Genomic DNA, 12606 nt, shown 5'->3' on the forward strand with positions numbered 1-12606 from the left:
TAGCCAAAGAAACCTTAGAAATAGCTTTTCCCAAAAAGGATTTGGAAAAGGAAACAAACAACTGGTCAGAGTTGCGGAATGATTTTGTTCTATGACGATAGAAGCGAAGTTGTCTATGAACATCTAACAAATGAAGTTTGTATTCACCCTTGTTTTGGAAATTAGGAAAGAAAACAGGCAGATTAATGGACTGGTTTATGTTTGCTTCAGATGCCACTTTGGGTAAGAAGGAAGGATTAGTACGGACAGAGACCCTATCCTTATGGAAGACCAAATAAGGAGGCATGGCAGACGGAGCTTAAAGCTCAGAAACCCTCCTAGCTGATGCAATGGCGACTAGGAAAGCTGTCTTCCAGGATAAAAATTTTAAATCCACCGATGCTGCAGGTTTGAATGGGGGAGCCACCAATGCCTGTAGGACAAAGGTAAGGTCCCAAGGGGGCATTGAATCCTTGACAGGAGGGTGCAAAAGAAAAGAAATGGCTGCCAATTGTACTTTCACTGTGGAGGAACTACCTCCTTGCTGAAAAATACCAGACAAGAAATCCAACACCGCTGGAACAGGGGCTGTAAAGGGATCTAGATTTCTCTGTGAGGACCAAATGGAAAAACAGTTCCATTTACTGCGATAAAGTTTCCTAGTGGAATCTTTAAGAGAAGCCACCAGTATGGATTTTACAGGGGATGGAAGATTAGATCCGGGCAGGGACCCAGAACCCATGCAGGAGCGAAGAGATGAGACCAAAGGAATGGGAACCAAACCTGGCGAGGCCAGAACAGGACAATGAGGATAACTTTGCACTGCAGTCGGCAAGCTTTCTGAAGACGCTTCGGAATGAGTGGCAATGGTGGGTAAGCCCGGGGGGCCAAGCATGGACTAGAGCATCTCTGGGGTCATCCCCTGTTGAAGGAATCAGAGAGAAGAACTCGCTGCACTTCGCATTGGAAGGAGATGCAAAGAGATCGCAGCAAGGCTGACCCCATGCAAGGAATATCTCCTCTGCTACTGACTGTTTCAGAGACCACTCGTATGGCATCAGAATAGCCCCGACTCAATCTGTCCACTAAAATGTTGGAGCACCCCAGGATGTGCGTTGCTACCAAAAACCGACTGGTGGAAATCGCCCACTCCCACACTCTCATGGCCTCGTGACACAGGGGGTAGGATCTGGTTCCCCCTGCTTGTTGATATACCAGACAACAGACATGTTGCCTGACTGAACTGCAATCAATCCGAGAGGGAGGACAGTGTGAAAGGCTTCCAACGCTAAAAACACTGCCCTGATCTCTAGAACATTTATATGCAACTTGGTCTCTGTCTGGGACCACATGCCTTGGACTGTCCTTCCCGAACAGTGCCTCTCCCACCCAAGTTGGGAGGCATCCGTGGTCACTGTGGCTTGAACTGGAGATGACACGAATGGGCATCCTTCTATAACCTCCAGTGAATTTAACCACCAAAGAAGGGACGTCCTGCAGACATGACTGATCCTGATCGTAAATTCCATGGGCAGGTCTAGCCAAGGCCATTGAAGAATCCCCATATGAAGGCATGCACAAGGGAGAATTGATATAGAGGCAGCCATGGAGCCCAGTGCCCAGAGAACATCTCTTGCCTTTGGAGACTTCAAGTTCGCTATTTGAGCTATGTGGAACCTGAGGTGTAAGATCCTGTCTGGAGTTAAAAATACTTTCATCTGCAAAGTGTCTAGCTGTGCCCCGATGAAGTCTAAAATTTGTACTGGTTGCAACTGGGATTTTTGAACACTGACTGTAATCTCTAATAGATTTGCCAAATGAATAAAGTAGTCTTGGGCCAGACAAAGCAGACCCTTGTTTGGCGCCATGAAGAGCCAGTCATCCAGGTAAGGAAATACCTGAATACCCTGAAGCCTCAGGTGAGCCGCTACAACTGCCATTACCTTGGTGAACACCCTGGAGGGCTGTGGTGAGACCGAAGGGTAGTGTGCTGAACTGAAAGTGACTGGCTCCTAGCTGGAAGAGGAGAAACCTCCTGGAGCTTCTGTGGATCCTGATGTGGTAGTAAGCATCCTGGAAGTCTAATGAGCACATCCAGTTGCACTCTCGGAGATAACGTAGAATGGACTGTAGGGTGACCATCCGGAATTTCTGTTTGGCGACAGACAGGTTCAAAGTTGACAGGTCTAGAATGGGCCTGAGGTCCCCCGTATTTTTTGGCACTAAAAAGAACCTTGAGTAAACGCCTGATCTGGACTGGTCGGGGGGGGGGGGGGGTGACCTGTTCGATGGCTCGTTTGAGAAGCAGCTTTGAAACCTCAAGAGCTGTGGCCTCCCTGTGAGCGGGAGGAACATCTGGGAGGTGATTATGGAACATTTGAAGGGGCAACAAATGGGATAGTGTAACCTCTGGATATAATCTGTAACACACAGGATCTGTTGTTATGGACTCCCATGCCACTGGGTGTAAAGACAATCTCCCTCCGACTGCCTCCAGAGTAGGACAGCTATCAGAAAAGGGTCTATCAGAAAAATGTTCCCTAGACCCAAAATTCCTGGGACCTCCTTTACCTCTGGGTCGGCGTCAATCCTGTCCCCCTCTGCCTCTGGGGGAATAGTTGTCTGGAGAATCCCGGAAAAACTGAGATTTTCAGAACTACATCTTCTTTTGCCCTCTGATTCCTAGAGAAGGACCACTGAGGGTTAGAGAAGCGGATCCCAACAGCAGACAAGTCTTCCCTTCTTTTTACCTCTGGACAAGTGTGTCATGTACTGTCTTCCCGAAAAGGGAAGAACCGTCGCAGGGACGCTTTGAAAGGGTCCGCAAACTGACACAACCTGAGCCAGGCATGATGCCTCATGTCTATGCCTGTCCCGGCTGCCCTAGCTGCTCATTCCGTGGCATGGGAAAGGAGTTGCATAGACATGTTTGATACTGACTTCAGAGTCAACATTTTCACAGAGAACAGCTGTTTGTCCTGCAGCAAAAAGGACTCTGGGAGCGACTCAGCAAATTCCGATACAATGTCTCGCTGAAGCCGGACCACATGTGCCAAATAGTTCAGCGCACGAATTGAAAAGGTTGCTGAGGAATGAACGTGTTTCCCAAACCTATCCACTGACCTGGACTCTTTGTCTGGAGGGTGGACTGAGGAACTCTCCTGTGCTAGTTCCTTCTTTGTGGCCACTGCGACCAACATAGCGTCAACTGGGGCTCCTTTTGACCAAGGTTGTCTGTCAGTAGAAGGAGATAAAATATTGTCGGGGCGTTTGGGGATGGGCTCTATGGTGTCAGGCTCCTTCCATGCCCGGGTGGTGATAAGGTCCACTAAGGGGTCAGCTGGCGGAGACACCCAGGAAGTAGATGGGCCCGTGCCAAAGACCTTAAGGAACACTGACTCATCCACAGAAGGTTTTGGGACTGACCAACCTCCCCTCTGGTGGAGGATCTCTATGATGTCTCCAAAGGAGACATCGTTGGGAGGTGACTTGGGGGAACCTTCTCCTTCCTCTAAGTCAGTGTCTGTAGTGAGGGACTCAGGGGAGTCCAAGTGCCTTCTTTTGCACTTGCGCTTACGGTGGCCCTCTTCAGTGGGACTCTCTGAAGGGGACTCATGAGTCGCAGGGGGTTCCTCAGGGGGAATAACCTGGGGCTCCCCTGGCACGGGCTGTCCTTGAGACAGGATGAAGGGAGTCATCACCAAATCCAGAGGGGTCTGGGTAGAATCCGAGGGGATGGGCTGGGATCTCGATTCCTGGGAGAGAACCCTCTCCACCACTTAGAAGGCCGAAGGAGAGCGTACCTCCTTGGCACCCAGCAAGGGGGAAGCCCTCTCCGGATCCGAAGCAAGGGTAGCCTGAGGTCCGAGGAAATGGGTCGGATCCAAAAGAGGCGGAGATGAAGAATCCATTCCCTTGGGTCTGACTCCCTGTCCACGACTCCGAGAGTCATTCGGCTCCGAACTAGTCCGACCAGAGTAGCTCAAGGTAACAGCCGGAGTCCAGGTTGTGGGAACTGTTGGCGCCAAGCTACCAGCTCCAAAAAATATCAGATCCAAGAACCCCGAAGCCGACGTACGGATCGGGGAAGGAGAGATGGGGTGGAAAAAAGGCATGGAGGGAGATGGGCCTGGCAAGACTCCCATCTGTATTTGGGTCTGAATGAATCTCCACATCATCCTGTCCATGTCTAAGTCTGATAAGTTCCGAGTCGATCACGAAGAAGCCACTGACTTGGATCTGGCTGGTCTGCGCTGTGAGGGTGAGGAAGGCCTCAGATCCGAAGGTTCCAGCGGCTCTGGTGAAAAACAAGGAGACCAGAGCCATGGAGAAACTGGCCTCATGGACTTAGTAGAGGGACTAAGGAAGAGCTCCCTGTCCAGGGATCTCTTGCAAGGTCTATCCCTTTTCTTGTCCCTGTCCTCCTTGTGCCTTTCTCTGTCCTTGTCTTTGTCTGCTACACTCACTGTAGCTTTTTCCTTGCCTGATCCAGCACCAGAAGAAACGGGAGTTTGAGTCCCTGTCTGGGTGCGAGGTTGGGTGGGAGTAATGGGCACCGAGGCGGTGGCAGACTCCAGCATAGATGCAGGAAGAAGGCCTTTGGCTACCAATTTGGCCTTCTGATCCCTGAGGGCTCCAGGGATGAACCCAGTTCAGATTGCACATTGAGTCGACAAATGGGACACTCCCAAACAAATTACACACAGAGCGAGGCCATCAGCCGGTGAGAGCTTATGGCCATACTCTGTGCATTTTTTAAACACTGACTTTGTCTGATCAGCCATGGTCCTGCACCAAACACCACTCCCTACAAAGATCACCACACACAAACACACGTAGGGGAAGGGCAGGCCTAACAACTGCTCTACAGAGTTTTATAACACAAACTTTTTTTTTTGAACTAACCTATGAACAAGCAATATACTAGTGGGGGAGGAAGGGAAACAACTAACACAGGCACACTAAAGACAAAGAATTTTTAGACTTACTATCCCTGATCTCAGAGCGAAGGAGACCACGATGCTCACTATGGCACAGCAAACGTGATCTGAGAGAAGGTAGGAGATGGCAGTGCATTATGGGTAGGGGAGGAGCTCAGAGCAGATGCTAGAAAAAAAGTTACCGGCTCGGATGCGATATGGATCCGAATACCCACAGGTTGCAGATAAAATGAAGTTAATTACTTCAGATGAAATTATAGACCCACTACACACATCCCTCATTAGGCCCACTACACACATCCCTCATTAGACCCACTGTTTAATATAATGCACCCTTTGGCAAGTACCTCAACAAGAACCTAAACCAGCTTAAGGAGACCTGAACACTTCCTCACCAAGAATATCTCATGCATCAGTACCCTTAACTACTCTGCTAAACTAAAAGCGGTCTATACTATTTGTATAATACAGACTCCTGAGGGGTGATCTCTGTTTAACTTTCCATGCTACCAATGACGAATCACTTTTGAACACGTTCACCTAAATAGAACAAGTGGTAAAGCAAAAACTTGCTCTGCAGACCTAAACCTACACTATCGCATGAACAAGACCAGATGGTAGAACAGATGCCCAATACAGTGTATCACCTGGTTCTAGAATAGGCCAGTACCATAGTACATCCTTAGCAGCCTTTAATACCAGTCTGCATGACTTCATGAGTGATCACAAACTTTCATCAGGGATAAGTGGAGAAAGTCTACTTAATGGTGGTCTCTGCTAGTCTGCCACTAATAGTAGGTGATACGGCTGAACAGCTTGATGGCATCATTTGGCCATAAGCTTAGTAAAAACTAATAAAAAAAAAAAGCACACCAGTAGTGACAGGGAGCTCCCCTGATTACAACCCATCAGTGACTGCAACAGCACTTAACAAGATCTACTGAACACGTCTTAAAAAATTAGTCTCCAGCTAACAGTGCATTTATTTATTGTTTCTGTAATAAGAAAACAGCCCCAAGTAGAGGATTTGTACCTTGTAACTCCCACCATTCTTCCAGGCATCATTCTCACCAGATTCTCTTTGACTGCAAAGAAGGCTGCATGAGGTCCTCCATAACAAAGGGGTACACCAAACCGCTGAGAACTGCCCAGTACGATGTCTACACCAAACTCACCAGGAGGCCTCAGAATACATAGAGCCAAAAGGTCAGTAGCACAGCAAGCCAGGGTCTGTGGGTATGTAGAACAAGAAGGTTAGTTGGATTTAATGAAAATGCATTTTAAGTGCATATTAATTACATGTTCTATGTGCTAACCATTTTGGTTGATTTGGGAACAGACTACTGACTGGAAAAACCAAGGAAAAACACCACCATAACAGGAAAAAGAAAATACATGCAATTAAGTATAATTCATTCAGCTTTACCTTGTAATCTGTGACTCTTGAAAGTCAGTTCACTAACACTGGTTCAGAATCACCCCTGTACAAAGACAGCTAAGCCTAGTGGGCCTTTGCAATTAACATTTAAAAAATGTATAAATTTATACATTCACACACACATATAAACAGATACACACACACACACACACACACACACACACACACACACACACACACACATACACACACAAACTTACCATGAATCTCAAAAGAGAAAAAAGTCCAGAATTACAAATACTGCTTTTTTTGATTGCTCAAAATTGTTCGAAGATTGACTAATCTTGCTTGACATTTCGAGCCTTGATATATCAAGGCTTTAGCCATGTAAATGAAAACCACATATGTGTATATATATATATATATATATATATATATATATATATATATGTGCACATACACTATTTTACCTATTCATATATTTTATATATATACGCACAGAGAGAGAGTGTGTGCACGCGTGTGTATAGATGGAAAAGCAAAAAAAAAAAAAAAATATATATATATATATATATATATATACAGTTTTAAAAAATCACATACAAAAATTAGAGTATGCCATAGTACACCATAAAAGATATAAGACATCAATGAAAGATAAAATAACTAATACATATGCAAAGGATTTTCAAGTGCAAAGCAGTTTGTTAAAGAACAATGTTCTAGCTTATTATTCTTTGGGTACATACATGGGTTATATTGTGATTTATCACTGTATCAGTAAATTGAGCACTAAACATCTAACATGATGCAGCAAAGAATCACACTATCAAATGCTAAAAATACTGAACATACTCAACATCACAAACTGAAAGCAACTTCTTTTTACGATCTTTACAGTAAAACCCTCCGTAACACTAGCCTTTAATATGTCTGATTAGTTTTAGTGTTATGGAAATGGCTTTTAAAGGTAAGTTGCAGGGTTAAGTTTAGCAATATATTACTAAGGTAGGTGGGGGATTTAGACACACACACACATACCAAGTCTATTCTTACCTAACCCTTAAACTCATACCACACACCCTTAACATGATAAAGCATACATCCACAATCAACTTTTGATACACTAAACATTTAAACACATGACCCTCCAGTTCATTCTGTCATACAACTGAATGAACACAACCCATATACGGATATATCTATATTATATTACATAACAAATACTGTACAAAACATGAGATATCAATGTACACATTAAATTGGGTAACAGCAAAATTCCACATCCTTCTCAGATGTGCAACAAAAACAATGCTTTGGCTGAAGCTGTAAACAGTGGGGAGCAAGCAATTAAAATATTTACCACCACCATGTGTGTGCAAAACAGTAATATTAGTTCATGCCAATACACTTTGCCACATAAATCTAAAAAGGCCTAGAGCATCAATGGCCCTATGGCACATAAGGATAAAACTCAGACTGTGATCTACATAAACTTGGGGTCACCTAGTGACTTGGGCAATATAGGAACAAGCTAAGATGTTGTACATATCAGCTGACTCATCCTGTAGGTAGGTAGGTAGGTATATTGATCTAGCACAACACTGGTTTGTTTGCTCCCAGTCATCAGGGTGAGGGTCAACCAGGAATGACCATCATGTAGGCAGTCATCATGGACTGTTATGTCACAACTCCCAAGCACAGGGGAATGGTGTGCAATGGTCTGATGAAGCATGTCCCGTCACTTTTGCAAGGGGCAATTCCTGCAAGCATCTCCTCTTGCCTCCCGTTAATGAGCTGTGGTCAGTCTCTCTGGTATCCAACAGGGAGATTACACCATCCAATGCATCTCTGGATGCCAGCATTTCTTCCCCTCAAGTTCCCTTGTTTGGATCCTCCACAGTCCAAGGGCCACTGATTAAACCCCACTTTCTTGGGTGACAGTCAAGGTTCAGTCCCTATGTGCCATACAACAAATAGTCATTCTTGGATTAGGAAAGAAAAAAAAAAACAGTTTTTAGCAGAATAAGAATTAAAACAGATATTTTTTGCTTCTTTTTGGGAAAATATTCTGTCATATGACACTCAATTTGAGTCTGATGCCAGTAAGGTCTTACAAAAACAAGCTGTTAGTTTTTCTATAAACATTGCAAACACCTTAACTGTGTTACAGCAGATACTTCAGCTAACAAGATTCTTCAAGCTTTGCTGGTTCCAGCCCTGTCTTAGCTTTACTGGAAGACTATTTTGTATTACGAAATAAGTATGGAGTCTCTAACTTGGGGAAATTCTTCAACCTCTCAAAGAACATTAAAAGAGTTTCCAAACATTTCTCCATGTGAGTTGCATTCAATGAATATTCTCCTCCTCTGTCTATACCTTCAAGCCAGATAAGCTTACAGGACTGACTAAGCATATACCACTCCATTTTCTCAATTTATATATACATGGAGAGAGATGAACCCAAGATTACTACATGGAGAGAGATGAACCCAAGATTACTATCAGCTTATTCACCTTTGTTATTACCACTTTGTCTTTTTCACTATCAAAGCCACTCAGAATAAATAATGGAGTTTTCAAATATTTAAAAAAAAATAAGAACTAAAATGTCTGAACATTGGGTGTTTAATTGTAATCACCCCATTTCCTTTTCTTATCAATGGGCTAAGTTCAATAGCTGTGCAGTCTGTTAGATTGGTTATCCTGCTAAGGTAAGAGATAAGGAAACGCCGAGGCAATAAGAAAAACAAAAGGTACTAAAATTCGTTCCATGTGCTGATTCAGAAAAAAAAAGGCTTTTGTTCAAACATTATATGGCAACTACAGGTCACTCTCTTATTTACTGTACAGGGATTAATTATACTACTAACCTAGATGGGAGTTTTTGTTACATTTTAGGTTAAGGGAAAAAATTCCCCCGACTCTACTGAAATCAATGGTCAGACTTTTTCAAAACAGAGAAAAAAAATTTCTAGCATACTTTTCAGGACCTTTCTGTAGTCACAAATACTACAGACGATTCTCAGAGGCTACCTGAACAAAGGTTTCTGGACAAGTACATTCAAACCACAACAGAGTTTCACAGCTTTCAATCACCTTAAATAATAAATAAAATAATAAATAAAATGCTAGCTACACCATATATATGCTTCTCATCAATAAAGCACCTTGGCCAGATTTCCTTCCTAACAGCATTTACAAAGAAAATGCATGTCTTTTAGCATTGCTCCTACATAAACTAAACTAATTTATACAAGACTCGCAGTAGATACTATATTTTGTTACCTAAAACAAATAAAAACAAACACATGGGAATGCTGTTGTCCAATATCACTGTTAAATATGGTGTATGTAACTTGTACTAGTTCTGTTGGTATACAAATTAAAGTAATACAGTCAGTAGAAAAATTGGTAGCGTTGTCACCTCACAGTAAGACGCTGACCGGTTCGACTCTCAGCTAGAGCGTCTTCTGCATGGAGACATGCGTGAATGGGCGTACCTTCGTTGAAGGTTGTGCGTTAGGGCTGGCAACTCAGCACGTAAAAATCAACTGCCAATCATTAGCGGACCGGAGTTCCGCTGTGGCGACCCCTAATCGGGAAAAGCCGAAAGACACATACATACATATATAAATATCCAAGGTAGTCAGTACCTACATCATGTAAAATGCTAGTGTTTCCACGCGTGTCAAAGCGAATTTACGAGCATGTATTAGCTATTAAAAATAAAGATACATTAAATGCCTTAGCAAAACATATTTGTCCTGTTTAGAGTTTTGTTAAATTCTCTTTTTTAGTACTGGACCATATTATTCAACAAATTTATGCAGGGGGTTTAAATAATAAACTGGAAGTTAAGGAAGTAAAGTGGCGGCTATCATTAAATGCAAACAAAAGTCCTGAATTAAACGAGAGTACAAATATAAAATGTTTATTAAAATTGCAATGTATATAATTACTCAGATTTTAAAGAAAGATTACATCTTTTTATTAAATGTCTTTTTAAATTTTATGCAAGTTTTTCTTTTAAATGAAGGTCATATGATTAAATGTTCAATTAATTTTAAAGTATAAATTGTAATGTGAAACTGTTAGATACAGCTCTGATGAAGTTGATTAAAGTTGGACGAAAGCGCTTCGCTAGTAAATGGTTTCCAATGTGTGTTTTTGGACTGCTTTTTGAATAGTTACTTAAACTGAGTAAAGTAGCTGCTTAATTGAGTAGTTTCAGAAATTGCTTTTGGATTTTGGGTTTTGGACTTCAAGCATTGCTTTGAACTTTTAGTGAAGTTTCATGGTCTTATAAGAGGTTATAAAATTGATTACAAGTAACAAATATAAACCAGCACCAAGACATGACTGTTAGCATAAAAATCCAGGTTTAATGTAGAAATGGGTAAGCGCTTTCACACAATAAATGTGCTTCTTCAGGCAATAAAACAGAAAAATCAGCCACATTATATAGTACACTCATCTATTGTAATAAAACAATCAACCAATAAAAACACCATTTCTATTAATCAATAAAACATTCACATTTATTTAATGAGGCCTCTGGCTTTCAAAGCGGCTTAACAGAGGCCCTTTCATTGATACCAGGAAATCTGTCTGCCTGCATAATAATCTATGACAGCTCCCTTTCCTCTGTAAAATTCCTAAAATTAATTGTTACCAGTTTATAATATAGCATTTCTTACTCAAACTACTTCTATAAAAACTCTGGGATGTCATTAAAGTGATTTTTTTATACAGGTTTCTAGGTAGGTACTAGGCTAAATGCTTTAAAAGGCCATTTTAAACCTAGCTAATAACTCTAGTTCGGAATCAAACCCTGTATCTTACTGGCATTTTGGATACAACATCTGCTTCTTCATATAAACAGTTTGCTTCTAAACTTGCTTTAGTTACAAGAACAGAGAGGATTTTTTTTCATCAGAAATATGTCTCTGACTCCATATTGTTGGTATACAAAAAAGGCAGCACAGTTAAAATCTCTATGGAAAGATCCATATTGAAGGATACCATGGAACTTTATTATGGCAGAGAAAGCTGCTTGTGGAACCAACGTTCCAGACCCAGAATTTTTTTTTTGTTTACACAATTACTGGCTAATCTGTTAGGAATTCTCTCTTTTTTTTTTTTTTTTTTTTTTACTGATCTTTGTTCAGGGCAGCTTAGGATTAATTAGTACATTACACAATTACCTTAAGGATTTAGTGTATGAAAATAAGGTTTCACGTCCCTTACTTCGCCTCCGTTTTACATTCTTATAATTTCTAAGCATTTAATTCCAAGTTTATATTTTTGCAATCTTCCTCTTCCCCACATGCCTTCAACCAACTATTAAATGGGAGCTAAACAAAGGAAAAATATAGTTCTTTATTGTTGATGCTCATCCAATGAAGTTTAAATTAGATATTGTTTTACACTCTATTTCATCTTCATCTTTTTTCATATTCTATAGTATTCATCAAAAGTATTTAAATTACTATCATTCTTTTGTATAAGTACTGAGGTTGTAACAATCAAAGGACACACATAAATGTTCCACAAATGACTATATCCTTAATATACATTTTAATTAATTTGTAGAATATTAAACTAATAAGCAAAGGGCAGAATGAAAACAATAGTAACTAAATTTTTATTTCCACAAGCCAGAGATTTCTTCCTTAAATATACCATGTACTTCAACAGAGAGTTACTAAATGTTTATTACGTGGAAGCTTTCAGAAAACATTTTGATGTCAACAAAACGTGTACTGATTCCCCTAAAATTCTAATAGTACAGCAACAAAATTTCATTAAACTTGTTTTAACACACTTTTGTAGACTTAGACCTAACAAGTAAGTCATTTTAGTATATGTAGGGAACTGGCCAACTGGGGATATAAATGTCAAACATGTTCTAAACTGCAGCCACTGTGGGCAACTATATAATCATTTTTTTTTGTATTACCAGACTAAAGCTCACATTTGCCAATAGACTGTTGATTCTGGGAGAGAGTATGTCTAAAACTCAAAACTCTATTTTGCTTCACCTACAACTAAGCCTACAATTTCTGCCTCTCATAAACCAAAGTTTGACGGATGTTTTTCTTCTGCACATTTACCCAATATTCTTGTTTCAAAACAATAAGTATGACTTGTGATGGAGGGCAGGTAGATGAGCCTCAACAACCAACAGTTAAGACAGGAGGAGATGAGATAAAAATGGAGATGTTTAACCAATCTGCAGGAAGCCTCCAGGAATAGACGATATTCCTTTGGAAGTTTGGAAAACAGACCTTATTATGTGTTGGCTAT

The 12606-nt window shown here is 41.3% G+C and overlaps 1 protein-coding gene across 2 annotated transcripts in view; it reads right to left on the reverse strand.

Annotated features, from left to right (window-relative positions):
• The window catches only part of GLDC (glycine decarboxylase), a 1044727-nt gene that overhangs the window by 503645 nt on the left and 528476 nt on the right, over positions 1 to 12606 (reverse strand). For both annotated transcript variants that reach the window (XM_044061077.1, XM_044061078.1), the window contains one exon: positions 5953 to 6149. In XM_044061077.1, coding sequence (XP_043917012.1) covers positions 5953 to 6149 — 197 coding nt within the window. The remainder of the gene's footprint in view (positions 1 to 5952; positions 6150 to 12606) is intronic.

Source organism: Protopterus annectens, chromosome 2.part0, assembly GCF_019279795.1.
Source record: "Protopterus annectens isolate FY-2018-M chromosome 2.part0, PAN1.0, whole genome shotgun sequence".
NCBI classification, from domain to species: Eukaryota; Metazoa; Chordata; order Ceratodontiformes; family Protopteridae; genus Protopterus; species Protopterus annectens.